The sequence below is a fragment of the Kryptolebias marmoratus genome, linkage group LG19 (assembly GCF_001649575.2).
Source record: "Kryptolebias marmoratus isolate JLee-2015 linkage group LG19, ASM164957v2, whole genome shotgun sequence".
Taxonomy (NCBI): domain Eukaryota; kingdom Metazoa; phylum Chordata; class Actinopteri; order Cyprinodontiformes; family Rivulidae; genus Kryptolebias; species Kryptolebias marmoratus.
The window spans coordinates 15,424,298-15,439,963 of record NC_051448.1 but is presented as its reverse complement, the minus strand read 5'-3'; the positions used below and the strand labels follow the sequence as shown (position 1 = coordinate 15,439,963).

At 43.2% G+C, this 15,666-nt stretch overlaps 2 protein-coding genes across 10 annotated transcripts in view; both read left to right on the top strand.

Annotated features, from left to right (window-relative positions):
* The window catches only part of evlb (Enah/Vasp-like b), a 44,776-nt gene extending 40,508 nt beyond the window's left edge, over positions 1-4,268 (top strand). For 3 of the 6 annotated variants that reach the window (XM_017409214.3, XM_017409211.3, XM_017409215.3), the window contains exons 5-13: positions 986-1,056; positions 1,157-1,410; positions 1,492-1,592; positions 1,744-1,783; positions 1,910-1,961; positions 2,067-2,124; positions 2,203-2,263; positions 2,379-2,436; positions 3,375-4,267. In XM_017409214.3, coding sequence (XP_017264703.1) covers positions 986-1,056; positions 1,157-1,410; positions 1,492-1,592; positions 1,744-1,783; positions 1,910-1,961; positions 2,067-2,124; positions 2,203-2,263; positions 2,379-2,436; positions 3,375-3,412 — 733 coding nt within the window. In that variant the 3' untranslated portion in view covers positions 3,413-4,267. Of the gene's footprint in view, positions 1-985; positions 1,057-1,156; positions 1,411-1,491; positions 1,593-1,743; positions 1,839-1,909; positions 1,962-2,066; positions 2,125-2,202; positions 2,264-2,378; positions 2,437-3,374 lie in introns of those variants that run through there. The other 3 variants (XM_017409212.3, XM_017409213.3, XR_001808433.3) reach the window with 3 other exon arrangements.
* Positions 4,269-5,312: 1,044 nt separating this feature from the next.
* On the top strand, positions 5,313-14,000 carry yy1b (YY1 transcription factor b). 4 transcript variants are annotated; one of them, XM_017409254.3, is made up of 7 exons: positions 5,313-5,604; positions 6,480-6,624; positions 6,783-6,916; positions 11,219-11,381; positions 12,298-12,358; positions 12,475-12,633; positions 12,803-14,000. In XM_017409254.3, exons 1-7 carry the CDS (start codon positions 5,376-5,378, stop codon positions 12,983-12,985), a joined length of 1,074 nt encoding a protein of 357 aa, XP_017264743.1. In that variant the 5' UTR covers positions 5,313-5,375; the 3' UTR covers positions 12,986-14,000. The 4 variants fall into 4 exon arrangements, with proteins under 4 accessions (XP_017264743.1, XP_017264744.1, XP_017264741.1 ...); XM_017409255.3 differs by having other exon boundaries at positions 5,314-5,604; positions 11,231-11,381; XM_017409252.3 differs by lacking the exons at positions 5,313-5,604; positions 6,480-6,624; positions 6,783-6,916 and adding an exon at positions 7,302-9,631.
* Positions 14,001-15,666: the final 1,666 nt, after the last annotated feature.

Here is a 15,666-nt window from a genome sequence, read left to right as displayed (position 1 = left end):
TTTCCATAGAAATAATCAACAAATGAGCTCTTTATATGCTCCTTACAGATATTTTATATTTAATAACAATGGAAATTCCTTTATATCCTGCAAACAATAGCTTTCCTAATTATATACAGGCTTTTTTTATTTTATTAAGAGAAAAATATAATAATTTTATGTTTGAAAGGAACAAATGTTAAATGTAGACATGTTTCAGTCTCTAAGATTAATATAGGACCTCTGTTTCAATTCCAAACAGAGCTGAAGTCTATAATAATTACGGGTTAAGGTGTAATTTTTTGTGTAATTTGGATGTTATTTATTTTCTTCTTCTCTTATTTTACGTTTCTGTCGGGAGGATTTTAGGTGTAACTGTTTGGTTTTGATGTGGGATTGGTGTAAATAAGCTTTGGCTTCATGTGAGTCCCCTTTTGGGTTCTGTTTCAGATTGTTATTGTGACTATTTTTTAATTTTTGTTTGTTTTTATGTAAATAATCTAAATCTATTGATTTGTTTCTTTATGATAGGTGCTCATTTAGAGTATGTTACTTCCAACAAGTCAAAAAATAAACCCCACTCTGCTGCTTCGGCTCTTTATTTATTTTTTTTATTTATTTATTTATTTTTTTTTAGTCAGATTTATTTCAACTTTGCTTCCTTTTTAGTTTTGTTTGGTTTTTTGTTTTTTAGACAAACTGATTTGGCCTAATGTTTTTTGGGTTTCCAAGCAGGAAAACGTCTCCAACTATTGTTTTTTCATGGAATTATTTTAAAATATAAACTGATGAACATTAGTAAATACCTAAAAATTCTATGAACTTTTTTTTTGTTGTTATCCTGATGTTATTTTGAAATGTGGCTTTTAAAATCCCTTTATTTTTGTGCAGCTTTGAAGCGAGACACCTTGTCTGTGGTTCGGAGCTGCACAGATCTGGTTGGGGAACACAAACAAGTCTTTAATGTTCAGGGTTTTGTGACGCGTGTCCTTCCTGCTCCTTGTAGGCAGATGATGGAGCAGCAGCAGCAGCAGATGCAGGCTCACATGGAGCGGGAGCGGCGGTCCTCCAACTCAGGTGCCGGCGCTCAGAGGGGAACGCCGTCTCATTCCTGCCTGCTGTAAAAAAAAAAAGTCATCAGTGAAGTCAAGTAAAAGCTCTTTGTGTTCATTTCCAGGTTCTCCTTTCCAAGGCCACCCCGCCGTGCTCTCCGTGGCCCCACCTGTATTACCTCCGCCTGCCAACATGGGCGGCCCTCCTCCTCCGCCGCCGCCGCCGGGCCCACCGCCTCCGTCAGCAGGGGCCCCTCAGCCTCACCTTCCGCCCCCGCTGCCCATAGGAGGAGGGGGCGGCAGCCAAGGGGACGAGGCCCCCGCGCCGACGGGCCTCGCCGCGATGATCGCTGGGGCCAAACTCCGCCGAGTCCAAAGGGTAGGGCGCGTTTCCTTTCTCTCGTCGCCGCTTGACGACTCTTGGATTTAGGATGTGTCTTGACTGTCTCCCCTTCTCCAGCAGCCCGAGGAGAGCTCTTCGGGCCCCAAGAACGACGCCAACCGAACGAGCGGTGGGAGTGGAGGCCTGATGGAGGAGATGAACGCTCTGCTGGCACGAAGGTCAGGGCCGCCGGCATGTCAGCGTGCCGCTGTGGCGCTTGAGTTAACCTCACTGCCACTTTTGTTGACTTTGGAACTGACGTTTTATGGGTTCCTGAGGAAACTCCTCGTTCTCATTTGAGTCTTCTTCTTTCTTCCCTCCCTCCTCCAGAAGGAAAGCAGCCTCAGAGAAGCCCGAGGACGGCCAAAACGTGAGTGAGCTGCAAGCATTTCTGAAGTAGCTGTGAAACGCTGATCTAGGTAGAGGTGAGCGAAACGTCGGCGGCCGCGATGATTGGTAACGTGGATGACGTTTCCATTCCTGTTTGTCTCTCCAGGACGACCCCAACTCTCCGTCCCCCAGCACTCGGAGCGGACAGAACTCAACAGGTAAGGTCTAATACACCGGAGATCGTCTTATCCAGCTGCAGAGGGGGTGTCTAGGGGTTCTCGCCACTCGATGCTCTTGTCCGATCGTTTCGTTCTGCCACACAGATGGTGCTAAGAAGCCCTGGGACCGAGCCAACTCTGCAGACAGGTCGATGGCTTCCAGGTGAGGGCTGCCAGCTCGCTCCCCCGGGTGAGACGAGAGTGCGTGTCGTTCTTACGGTTGTATACTTTGCTCCCGCAGGGTACGACCCGCGGGGAGTGGCGGCGACACGGACTCGTTAGACCTCGACAGGATGAAACAGGTGAGGCAAACCAGACCTGAGGTGACGCTCAGCCAGAGCGCCGCTATGCTTTAACGTGAAACCTTCAGAACAAGAGCAAAACACTTCTCCTACTGATGCGTCTCTGCTCCAATAGGAGATCCTGGACGAGGTGTTTCGTGAATTGCACAAAGTGAAGGACGAGATAATTGATGGTACGTTTGATTTTCTCTTAAACACAGAGCAAAACTGACTGATTTTGCATTTAGGAACGTTAGCTGCTGATAGTTATGAGCAGCTGTAGCCACCAGGCTGCACTACATTCATTTTAGACATCACCTCCACCAAAGCCTACAGTAATCCACTCACTTTATAGGAAGAGTTGTCAAGTTTTCCTGCCAGTGAATTGATTAGGTTACTTTTTGTGCCAAATGATGGATAATGTTGCGAAATTAAATGTCCAGATTTTTTTTTAAAAAGCACTTTAAAAAGGGTGGAAATTAACAAATATCGTTTCTATATCAGACTCTAGTTTCTATAAAACGGATTATCCTGAACTACATTACCTGGTGCAGTCTGAAGGAGTTTTCCAGCAGCTCTGAAATGCGGGTACGCACTCAGCGTAAACAAACAAAGCTGAGACGACGGCGACTCTCAGGTGGACGTATTTCAAGAGGCACGGAACGCCGGAATGAATTCATCTCGTTGGTTATATTTAAAAAAAAAAAAAGAGAATAAAACAGGTGAACTACGCCCTGTTTGGATTTAGATACTTCACTCAGTGAATCTCAGCGTGAATACGTGCCAGAGCATCAGAACCGTCGGACTTCTTGGTCCCAAAAGGCTCCTCCGGGGACATCACCAGCTCTTTTTCAGTCCCTCAGTTCTTTCCATAGGTAAACAAAGGACCACGTTGACCATAGATATGTGAAAAATGCATATTTTCTCTCTCTCTTTTTTTTTGTCACATTAAGTCCGTTTAAACTACTCTGGGGAGGGAAGTATGAGAACAACCTTGCACACCTTCACATAACATTTTCATTTGCTGTTTTCCTAAACTAAGCTCTGAAATGCTCCTAAAGTGTCTCTAACCTTCTGGACCTTTTTGTCTATGAGCCTAACCTCTCCCACCACCCCTTCTCTTCCCACGCAGCCCTTAGACTCGAACTCAGTCGAGTGAGCACGACATAATCCTGGAGACGCGGACCACTTCTTTCAGACCGATGCCCCTGCAGTAGCTGAAGAGGCCCTGAGCAGGAGGAGGAAGAGGAGGAGGAGGAGGAGCAGCAGAGGCCCAAACTGTGACTTTTTCGTCCGTCTCTCCGCCCAGGTCTCCCTTCTGTCTTCGGCCCAAAGGAAAACTATTAAATGCAAATTTATTTTATTCCCACGTTTGATTTTTATATGACTATAACTGTCATTATTATTACTATCATCCTTATGATTGTCGGTGTACTGTTAGGAGTTGTAGTCGTGTGTACAGTGGTAATATTGGGGAAATGGTTGTAAGGACATGATAGTAATAATAATATTACTTTTATTGCACATCATTGTATGTTTTTTATATATACATGTCGCTTTATTTAGTTTTGTTTGAGCTATATTTACAAACACTTCCTGTTCCCTTTTTTTCTCACCGACTGACCTGTCTTTTTTTATTATTTGAATTCATTTAATTTATTTTATTTTTTATTATTCTTTTCTGCCAACACGGTGAGGAATGAAGGCAGAAAAAGGTCAATAAGATGAAGAAATCACGGGCTTTCAACCTGAAACCAGGAGTGGGTCAAACTTATTTGGATACTGGGAAAAGAAAATGAAATTAAATCGAAAGCAAGTCACACACCAGAGTATTTCTGATCATGTTGTTAATAAAAATGTTTATTGGCTGCAAGAATATGGTGAAGTATTGTTCATTTTATTGTCTCCTTTTACGACGAAGTGCTTCCTGGTCAGTAAACAAACAAAAAATAAAAGAAACACACTGAGTTCAACGTGAATTTAAATAAAACTGTGAACGATGTCTTAGATAAACAGATGTGTCTCGTTTCTTTTGTGCTTGTTTGATGTGTTTTTGATGCCTTTTGTTCCTCCTTAACACACGCCAACATGTTGCCAACAGATGAAGTCACGTTGCTGATGTAGCTCTAAAAATAAATCCAGTATAACGACTAAACCTGCTGCTTTTTGACCCGAAGGACAGATTTTTGTAACTTGGTTTGATAACAAAGATCATCACAAGTGGAAAAGGCAAAGGTAAAGCAAAAGGCAAAGAAGAAGAAGTCTTCTTCTTTCTTTATTTATTTTTTTTATAAATAAAAATAGAACAAAACAGAACATACAAAATAATTACGACCATTTCACATTCTTTCTATATAAAATATTTTGAATAATCCTCCCTAACTAATAATATTTTTAACAGAAAAACAATACAAAACTAAGAAATGAATAAATAACATAACATAATGGCAAAAATAAATAAATAAAAATGTAGAAAAAACTAATTCACAGTAAAAAAAAAGATTTAAAAGCAAATATTAAATTAAAACTTGGGGTTTATATCAAATTAAATTCTGATATAACTGCGAAGAGTTTGATAGCAGGGGCTGTATTAACTTTTTTTTAAAGAATTACAAAATAATAAAAACTCATTTCTTAAAGCTTTTACAACTGGAAGAGTTTTTGTAAAGCGACATTTATGAATATAAAATTTGGTAAACAGTATAATATTATTAATCAAATATTCAACTTTTTTATTTCTTATTGAGATCCCATATTTGATCCCATTCCAGGAAAAAGAATCAATTTGAAGAGACTTAGATATCAACCAGTTCTGTATTTCCTTCCAAAGATTACTTACAATCTCACACTCATAAAACAAATGATTTGCTGAAGTCTTCTTCTTTTATTTGGGCCTCAAACCCATAGACATAATATATGTCATAAACTGTATTATTCAATGACTTATATGGATTATATGGATGTATTATTATATTATGTCTATGCTCAAACCTACACCGCGGCCAGCCTGCAGGGGGCGCTCCGTCCCGGCGGCCACTTCCGCGTTACGTCACCTGAGCGCGCGAGTCACGTGACCCCGCGTCGCCATCCCGAGGGACTGCGAGCCCCAGGAACGGGACGGGGCCGCGGCAACATGCCGAAGTGGTGCGCCATTTATTCGTGCAACAACAGGCATTCGGTGAAGGACGCGGGCGGGAAGCAGACCCACCGCTTCTTCGTGTTCCCGGCGGCCGGAAGGCAGCCGGAGAGGAGGCGGCTGTGGGCCAGAGCCTGCCGGAGGAAAGACCCGGTGACCAGAGCTGCGTGGGCTCCGAAAGACTCTGTGAAGTATGTTTATGTCTGCTCTGACCACTTCATCACAGGTACATGGCTGGTGTCCGGGGACAATGTGACGTTTTCGGTCAGATTTGAGAACTATGTTGCAGCGAGTTGTCTACTTTCACTGAGTGCTCGCGCCCGGCGTCGCCATTTTGAGGGACTCAAGCCGCGTAAACAATGCGAGCTCCAGCAGTAGGACAGGCGTAGAGGGTGTGCCCTTTACTACTGTGATACAAGATAAAGATGGCGACGAGACCCAAAGTTGCTAAATAAATCTGTATTTGTTATCAAAGCTGGGTCGAGCTCCACACTCCAGTGTGAACTGTTTATGTCTGCTTTCACCACTTCCTCACAGGTTACTGCCATGAAGGAGATACAGAAGACCATATTGATCTAAGAGCTGATAAATAGGCTAATGACTTATAAGAAATGCGTTCAAACTGTTTTATTAGCACTGGCTGACCCAGCCATGTTTTAGAGCTAGTTTTTGTTACAGTATCATTGCAAGAACCAGTCAATAACTACTTTTATAAATTTCTTTATATTTACACATAAATATGTCTAACCTAGTGCTTCAGTGAAGGGTTGATAAGCCATTGTGGCACTTTTCTTCAGAATTGTGTTTTCAAGCCACAAAACTCCCATTTCTGCTCAAATCTGGCCTCAGCGTTCGCAGGAAGTTGATCAAAATGCTCACAGGATAAGCAGGATAATAATAAGTATTTATCAGCTGACTTTAAATATATATCAACAAATATGGAACTTGCAGTGTTTTCAGAGTTGGTTGCTCAAAATAGCCGCTGCCTAGGGAGTGATTGATCTGCTGGCAGATCTTTGACCAGTCGAATAAATAGAGATGTATTCTTCTTTACTCCTTTACTCCATGGTGCTAATGGGACTGTTCCTTATTTCCTTTCAGGAAAGCCCGTCAATGTTCCTGGTCACCCTGATTACGTACTGCACCTAAAGATCTTCGACAGGAAGGGCAAAGTGGTACAAACCTCGCAGGACGGGTTCAGTTATGACGACAGCGGCGCTCCGGTCACTGCTAACAAGCTAGAAAGGTGAGCAAGAAATAGCATGCGGACTACTAGAGGTATTTTCTTAGTCCATTTGTTTTTATATACCAAATATTTTCTTGTTATCGAAAAGTCCAACTATTATGTCTGGGGAAAAAAACAGTGTTCGCCACTAGAGAGTGACGTTTTAATATCAAATTCAGATTTCAGCGGTATCTGAAGCTGCAGAAGACTCGATGTTCGCTCGAGCTGAACGAAATATCCGCCGCGGTCGGCACAGCAAACACCTCGCAGGAAGAGACCGATGGTGCTGACAAATCCCACCTTCCGGCTGCAGGTTGGTTTTGGAATAATTTACACATTTCAACACAAACGGTTGTTTGTCTTCTTAAATAAATGGTTAAAAGAGCTGTAAAGAAGCGCGACTACTTGCCTGATTCTGAACACGATGCTGTGACCACTCATCGATTGTCAGTTGCAGATGAATAATGTAGATATCCAGGAAATTAACGTTTTATATTAAAATGAATATAAAACAGGAAAACGGCAACGGATGTGACTTTCAAAGCATTTATCGGTCGTGGTGTTGCCACCATCGGCTATTTTTATTTGGGCTAATCTGTTGACTAGTTTATCAATGAATCGATTATTCAAAACAACTAGTTTTCCTCCAAAAAACGTCATTTTTTTTTTAAACCTGTCTTGCTTTGAATCTGTGGCAGCCGTGATAGTCTGAAACTGAGGGTCGGATGAGCCGGCTGGAACTCAAACGAGACAACCAGATGTTATTTCAGCTGAAAGGTTTGGGAAATGAGAAGATAAATTAATAAAAATGATGTCTTGACGAAAGGTAGTCTTAAATGTTCGCAGCTATCCGGGTTTGTAGGAGTCCAGACTCGTGGACTCATGGGTGTGGGGTAAAAATGATAAAAAATGAAGCAGTTTAAAGCAATAATAGCTGTCAAAATTGTTTTTCATATGAGTTTTCTGAAGATGTGTACCATGTATGATAAAATAACTACTAAATCCGCATCATTCACAACTAAAAATCTACAAATCAGCAGAGTTGGGTTTTGTTGTCAACAGTTGTTTGTTTACATTCAGAAATTGACGAAACACTTTAGACAGTCGACAGCGAACTAATCCCCGGATGTAAACAGAGTCAGAACGATGGAATCAGAGACAGCAGGTGGAAAGATGAAATTCTTTTTCTTCTTCTGAAAAGAAACGGCAACTAAAAGCAGAGAAGATGAGAGGCGACAGGTGTGGAGTCATTCTGGGGGATCAAATCGAGCGAAGGAGAGTTGAAGCAAATGTTAGGACTAAGATCATCTGCTAATGAGATGTGATGAGATATTTTAACAGGAGACTTTCTGTAATGGATCAACGAACTTAGCTGTAAACAAAGACGCAGAATATTTGCTGTTTGCTAACGCAGATCATTACAAAAACCCTGATGTGCCTTACTTACATTAACCCCTCCAAACAGTCATCTAATGATGTCAAAATTGTGTTAGAAGCATACAAATTAAATTCAAAAACGCTGAAAAATCATATATTTTGACAACTCATGTGACTTTATTATTGTCTTTCTCACCATACAAATGACCTTTGTTAGTTCAAAACTCCTGCATGGAAGGGAAGCGACGTGCATCAGTTTATTAAAAACAACAACAAACACAGATCATCCTTTATCCTTTTTACCGTCTCTCTTCTGAATAACACTGCATTTCTCCTGACCTGTAATCACTCTGATTAATATTTGTCATTAGGTATTATTAAGTATTTTTATTAAGATGCTCATGTTTTTACGCATTTTATTTTAGTGTTTAACTGAAAGGATATTCAGTGCTTTCTTTAGTGGGTTTTTGTTTTGCGAGTAAGTGTATATTTAACCCCCCACTTCCTACAATAAAGCTGAATTTTGAATCAAAAATTTATTTAAGACAACACTTTAATTTCTCAATCTGAGGTTTCACAAGTGTGTAGTCTGATGCCAACCTTCTTGCAGATTTAATATATTGGGCTTGGTAATTCCCATAATATACATATATATAAGTCTTTCTTGGCACTTCTGTAGTGGTAAATGTTGTAACAATCCACATCTGGATATTCATTTGGGTTCTAATTTCTAATCTGATTTCTGGACATGCGTGGCTTGTGTTGTACAGGTGAGTACTTGTGTGAAAATGTTTAAAATGTGGTGTCCATAAGGTCTGGAAAACACAAACCAGCCAACAAACCAACCCTGGAGCCCTCAGGACCACAGCAGCGCCGCTCTTATCGAGTTCAACGAAATCTCGCGATAGTTGGATGCGAAAGCGTAGTGGCGACGAGAAGTGGCGTGGGACGGAGCAAGGAGTGTTGTTGTCGAAGAACGGGGAGCAGAGACGGAGCCAGGGGGTGTGTTTGAGCGGTCCAAGTCATTTTAATAATAATAATATTTAAAAAGGAGCATAACACGGCGTGAATGAGACAGGCAAACTGGCGAATTTCAATATGGCATCCGGAGATACGCTGTACATCGAGACAGACGGCTCGGAGATGCCCGCCGAGATCGTGGAGCTCCACGAAATCGAGGTAGAGACGATACCGGTGGAGACGATCGAGACCACCGTGGTCGGCGAGGACGACGACGAGGAGGACGAGGACGACGACGGGCAGCCCATGATCGCGCTGCAGCCGCTAGTGACGGACGACCCCAGCTCGATCCACCACCACCAGGAGGTGATCCTGGTCCAGACTCGGGAGGAGGTGGTCGGCGGGGACGACTCGGACCTGCACACGGACGGCGGCGGCGGCTTCGAGGACCAGATACTGATCCCGGTTCCAGCTCCGGGCGTTGAGGACGAGTACATCGAGCAGACTCTAGTGACTGTGGCCGGGAAGAGCTCCGTGGGTCGGGTGAAACGGGGAGGCAGCGCCGGTGGCAAGAAAGCGGGCAAAAAGAGCTACTTAAGCGGCGCCGAGGCCGGTGGGAGAAAATGGGAACAGAAGCAGGTGCAAATAAAGACTCTGGAGGGAGAATTTTCTGTTACAATGTGGGCATCGGGTGAGTATCGTTAGCCTCAGCCGTGTTCAGTCAGCTCCGATGCATGAGGCCTCGTTACCAGGGCGTTGTCCTGCTGCACCAGTCTATTTCCTGGAGTAGCCCGCCGCACCGTCGCGAAAATCGGTTTTTAATGCGAGTTTTCGACGGGGAACCTTCCCGCAGCACGTCGAAATGTTTTTGTTTTGAAGGGAGGCCATGTTTTGTGTGTTGCTGGGCGCCGCCATATTCCCCTGGACCAAGTAAGTATGGCGGCGGCCCCGAAAAAATGGCGATAGAGTCGGCCAGGCAGAGATGGCGGCGGTGCTCCAGAAACGGAAGCAGCCGGGTCTGGTGTCTATCTGCAGGCCGCGCCGTTTTGGGGCGCAGTTAGCACACAGTTTACGCCGACCGAGCCTCCGAGTGACCGCGTTACGCGTGTTAAAGTCTAATATCGGGGAAAATCTGAGTCAAATATGACATGTTTGGTGTTTTATGTAGCCGTTAGCTCGGGCTTCCGCAGCTCGTTCACCGAAGCGCAGAGGCTGTCGTAGCCTCGCGCCTCACTCTGCGCACTGGAAATAAACGGTGACCGGGCTGGGTCTAATTCCAGGTGTACGACGGAGAAATAAAACCTCCAGGAGATCCTGTTTACCGAGGCCGTCATTTATATATTTATTACAGTTTTACAAAACATCTAGTTCAACCTGCCTTATTAACCAGTCTGCCTTAATCTGACTCTTTTTAGTGCTCCCTGCTGGTTGGTCCGAGTACTGTTACCCCTTGAAAACATTTAAATATGGATAAAAATAATTTGGATAAAACAATGGAGTGTTTAAGAGAAAGATTATATAAATATAATAGTCATATCTAATAATATACCCAATCTAAAGTCAATTAATGTAATTGATTTTAAAAAGCGTTGTTGAATTTAAGTAAAAGTGAAAGTATTATGACAACACGTCTAATTTTTAGAGTTTTGTTGTACTTTTTTAAAAGAAGCTGACTAGATTGGAAGAACAAAAGCATTATTGATTAATTTGTTAATAATTACTCATTTGATTGGAGAGAAATCCCATCAGAGTGCTCTGTCTCCACAACAGTAGGCAGTTCTGTGTCGACGGGTTGATCTGATTAATCAATTTACCTTTTTGTTTGGACTTTGATAAACTGCTCAGAGGTTTATGTAAATAGAATAAAAGCAGTAAACCTCTAAGTGTATTAAGGCTACAGAAAAAAAACACTATTCAGAGATGTGTTGTGGGAAAAAAGCTCATATTTTTAGTACTTATTGGAAAGAACCAGGTCTTATCAAAGTTACTTTGGCTTTAAATCCTAAATGTAACACTGGAATCTTAGTAACAAAGGTGAGTTTTGGGGGCGAAATAAGCCCTTTTTATAATTTTCCAAATTGCTGTTTAGTTTTTCCAGTAAAGCGTGTCAAATTATGAGTAATGGAGGTAAATGCACTTGTATCATTTTAGAGAATTTGTACCATGGTGTTGGAATTGCATGCAGTCGGCGCTCCGGAGCAGATGTTTTCAGCCTCCCCGGGCTCGTAGCCCCGGTGCCACCCGTATGTTATCGGTTCAGTTTGTAATGTCTTCCTAGATGACCACAAAGACATCGACCATGAGTCGGTGGTGGAGGAGCAGATTGTCGGGGAGAACTCCCCCCCGGATTACTCCGAGTACATGACGGGCAAGAAGCTCCCTCCCGGGGGCATCCCGGGCATCGACCTGTCCGACCCCAAACAGCTGGCTGAATTTGCCAGGTGAGTGTTTTACGGCCAGCGGCAAACACACCTGTCTGCCCCCGTCTGCGCGGCTCCGATGAACGGCTGCTCTCGCTCTTTATTTGGTTTCATTTTCAGGATGCAGTGTGATCCAAACACTCCTCATGGAAATGAGGCTTAAAGCTGCACCAACGATAAACGCTTAAGGAAAAACAAGCTTTCCAATTGAGCTAAAAATTAGACACGTCTTCCAGATTTGTTTCACTTAATGTAATGAAATCCAACGGCTTTAATTTAGTGAATTCTGACAAATTTCTATTTGAATGTTTTGAGTCAACACAACAAACTGCAGCTTTAAGAAATATAACACATGTTCACCCAAACGTACTATTAAAACTAACAATAAAAACTTGATCATTAGACCTCCTGGTGCACCAACGTTCCCGGCGCAGATTGGCGTTTTAGACGATTTACTTCCAGTAAGAATAAATAAATCGTTGTTTCCCACTTTTTTCAGCTTCAGAGCCTCAAAGATACTTCCAACCCTGATTATGGCAGCCCGGAGTATTCAGACACTTTTAATAATGATCTGTTTAGAGAAAACATAAACGGCCTCAAGCAGCCATTATGACGATTGCAGCGATTTATGACAGATGTCTCGTGTGGAGATGGCTGAAATATTCTGTTATCAGCTTTAGACTTAGTTTGATTTTTAGAGATTATTTTGTAGTGTTTTATTTTGCAGGGACTTCTGTGTTCATCTTATCGCTCTGCGCGTTTATTTTGACAAAGCTTCATTTGTTTTGAAGCTCGTAAAGAATTACAGATCACCTCAAGAAGCTAAGGGCTTCTTGCAAATGCAACTCAGTTTTAACGTCAATGTTTTTTTTTTTCTGTTTGGTCCTGGTTAAACATATTTTCTAACAGAGCATCTTATCTTTCCGTCTCCAAACAGAATGAAGCCCAGGAAGGTCAAAGAAGACGACGCTCCCCGGACGATAGCCTGTCCTCATAAAGTGAGTCTGCAGATGTTTGTTTCTTACAGTTTCTCTCCGACTTTTTCCAAACCAGCTCGTGAAAACGATGGCTGTCGGTGCTGAAACTTTTGCGCTGTGCTCTCTCCTGTCTGCAGGGCTGCACGAAGATGTTCAGGGATAACTCGGCCATGAGGAAGCACCTCCACACCCATGGGCCCCGCGTGCACGTCTGCGCGGAGTGCGGCAAGGCCTTCGTCGAGAGCTCCAAACTGAAACGGCACCAGCTCGTCCACACAGGGGAGAAACCCTTCCAGGTTGGCTTTCAAAACTCACCTCCGCACTTTGAAGTTAAAGCTAGAGTCGTCGTTAGGAGCGCGACATTAAGCTATTCTCACAGCCGAACTCAAACGTCAGACTTTTTGTTCATCCAAAATGTCCGTCCGGCGGTTGTCGTCTGATGCGTCTCTCTGTGTGTGTTCCCAGTGTACCTTCGAAGGCTGCGGGAAAAGGTTTTCCTTGGACTTCAACCTGCGCACGCACGTGAGGATCCACACCGGAGACCGGCCCTACGTCTGCCCCTTCGACGGCTGCAATAAGAAATTCGCCCAGTCCACCAACCTAAAGTCTCACATCCTCACACACGCCAAAGCCAAAAACAACCAATGAGAACCCCGTCTGCGGCGACGGCAACGGCAGCGTCGAGCCACAGAGACGAAATCGAAACAAAAACGAAGCGTTCTACTGGCACACGTGAAAACCTCTTTGGAAGACGTCATGAGAAGCTCGAGACTTTTTGATTTATAGAGAAAATCTGACAGATTAAAAGACACAAAAACCAAACACTGAAATTCAGCTGGTTTTTCCTGAGCCCGCCCTTCTCTTTTCTCCTGCTGTCGTATTGGACGAGGAACACAGTGAACCCCCTCCCTCCCCTACTACGTTAAAAAAAAAAAGACACGACCAACGCTTCCTCCTCCTCCTCCATTGGCACTTTGCTACCAGAAGATGGAATCCACGGACAGAACATCAGAGATTTATTTTTACCTGAGAAACCAGAGAAACGGTGGTATATATTAGTATTTTAATTCAGCTTTCTTCTCCCTTCAGGTGTGCATATTGTACACTTGTCTCAGGCTGTGTTCAGAGTAACTTTCTTTCTTTCTCCTGCATTATAAAACCATACTCTCGGAGTGGAAAAAAGCCCCTCCCCCCGCCCGCCGCCTCGTTCCACTCGGTTCACACGTTCTAGCGATTTAAAAAAAACAAAACAAAAAAAAAACGAGCTGTATGTTTGCATTTCCACACCTCCCCCCCTTCGGTTGTGTTCTTTCCTCTAACCACAGAATAACCTTGTATACTTGTATCGTATGGCTGTATTAAAATTACGTAGACATAGATAGAGGTGTGATTTCAAGTGTTAACCGATTAAACTTTTAGTCATGAGTTTGCTTTATATTTTATATTAACTGTCTTAACACAGACGACTGAGTAATATAAACGTCCTGAGGAGCCTGTCACAGTGGAAGTATCCGAAGTGTGCACCGAAACGACTGCGAGACCATCACTTCTTTGTTAGAATGTAATGTACAGAAGTCAACCATTAACTTCTTTTCGTTGATATTTACACCCATGTATCTCAGCTGCCCACAATAAAATGGGTCATTCCAACTCTGTCAAACTACGCTTTCAGTTCCAAGTCTTTCCTTTTTTTTTTTTGACTCCTTTCTGGTGCTAATCGATCCGAAGAGGATGATCTTGTTGTTCAGCCTCTGGTTCTGGAGTTTGTTTTTATGTGATGTGTCGGAGCTCAAATATTTGTTAGCACTTAGAGCGGGAGGGGGGGAGGCGAGCAGACGGGCAGAGTCTCTGAAGCTGGGTTTAAAGCGCCGCCGTCTCCTGTACCACAACAACCCACCCGTCTCTGCAGATCTGCTCCGTCCTTCCATCTCCAGCATGCTTAAACTCCTCCACCTCAACCGAATCCTCCGATCCAGAGGGAGCAACGGAAAGGGTCCTGAAACGGCAAAGCTTAAAGCGATGGCGGTCCCCGCTCAGACTAGCTGCTGGCTCGTCAGTTTTGTCCGAAATAAAACCGTTTCTCCAAACTACAACAGGTAAGATATATATATATATTTTTTTAAATATATATATATTTTTTAAGCTTATGTTGTGTTGGAAGATGATTGGTGGATGATTGGTGTTTAACATAAAAATCCAAGAATTTAACTGCACAGGAAAACCAGCTATTTATTTTCCTGATAGGTTGCGCTGGCATCTGACGGATTTTTTAAATTTGTTTTTGCAGGGCTCGACTTGCTGTGTGAGAGTCAAAGGTCGAACATCAGGAGGAAAAGAAAGGGTGAGTTCACCGGGTTTTCAGGCCTCTCCCAGTCCTGCCTTCAGTCGGCCACCTTTCAGTCACAGGTACTGGGCTAGAGTCGGGTGTGGTATTAGCCAAGAGTCATCCTCTGAGTGCTTGTGACATATTTTCAAGATGTGTTCGAAAAGGAAGTCATTTGTCAACTTGAGACTTAGTGATACGAGGTATTTACTGTTTTCTTCTGAAATTCAGAGAAACGTCCACGTTCGGGGCTCTGTTTGTGTGGCTGAAAACAGTATGAGAAAAGAATAAAAGACTTCAATAAACGCCTGCTCGCCACCTTCCTGACCTCACACCTTTTTAAAACTGGAACCAAAAAACAAACAGCTGCTCTCCGGGAGAACCAGGCTGAGAAACTCAGACCCAACGAGGTTTGATGAAAACTGCCGTCAACATCTGTGGCACAAAGTTACCAAATGAGGCGGCTTTACCCTCAGCTTTACTGCTGAAGACGAAAAAGCACAAAAGGCCAAAGAGGGTTTGTCCTAAAGGGTTCACATTTTACTGGAAACTCCTCTGTTGTAAAAAAAAATCACGTTTTAACAGAAAGCCTCTGTTTGGAGCCGCAGCAGCCAACATGCAGCACACATATGGTCCACTGGAGGACAGTCCAGTGACTGAAGAACTGTGACTAATGTCGTGTTTTCACCACCAGAGGGCGATGAAGTCTGCTCACACCATCCTCCTGACTAGTAGTTCGCATTTGTCCTCTGTGGAGGACATTTGTAAACCTTTATACCTCCCATCCTCTGCATACTGCTGAATTAACTCCTTTTGTTATAAACAGAGGACATTCAGGGCTTTTCAGTGATACCAAATGTGAAGGAGTGGGGGTAATTACCTTACAAAGTTTGTGAAATTTTACAAAAATGTGATTGGATAATATATTTTCCCTGGTAGTCAGATAGATAAAATGACCAAAGACTGTATGTCTATGACAACGACTCAATAGGTGCATAAGTTTATA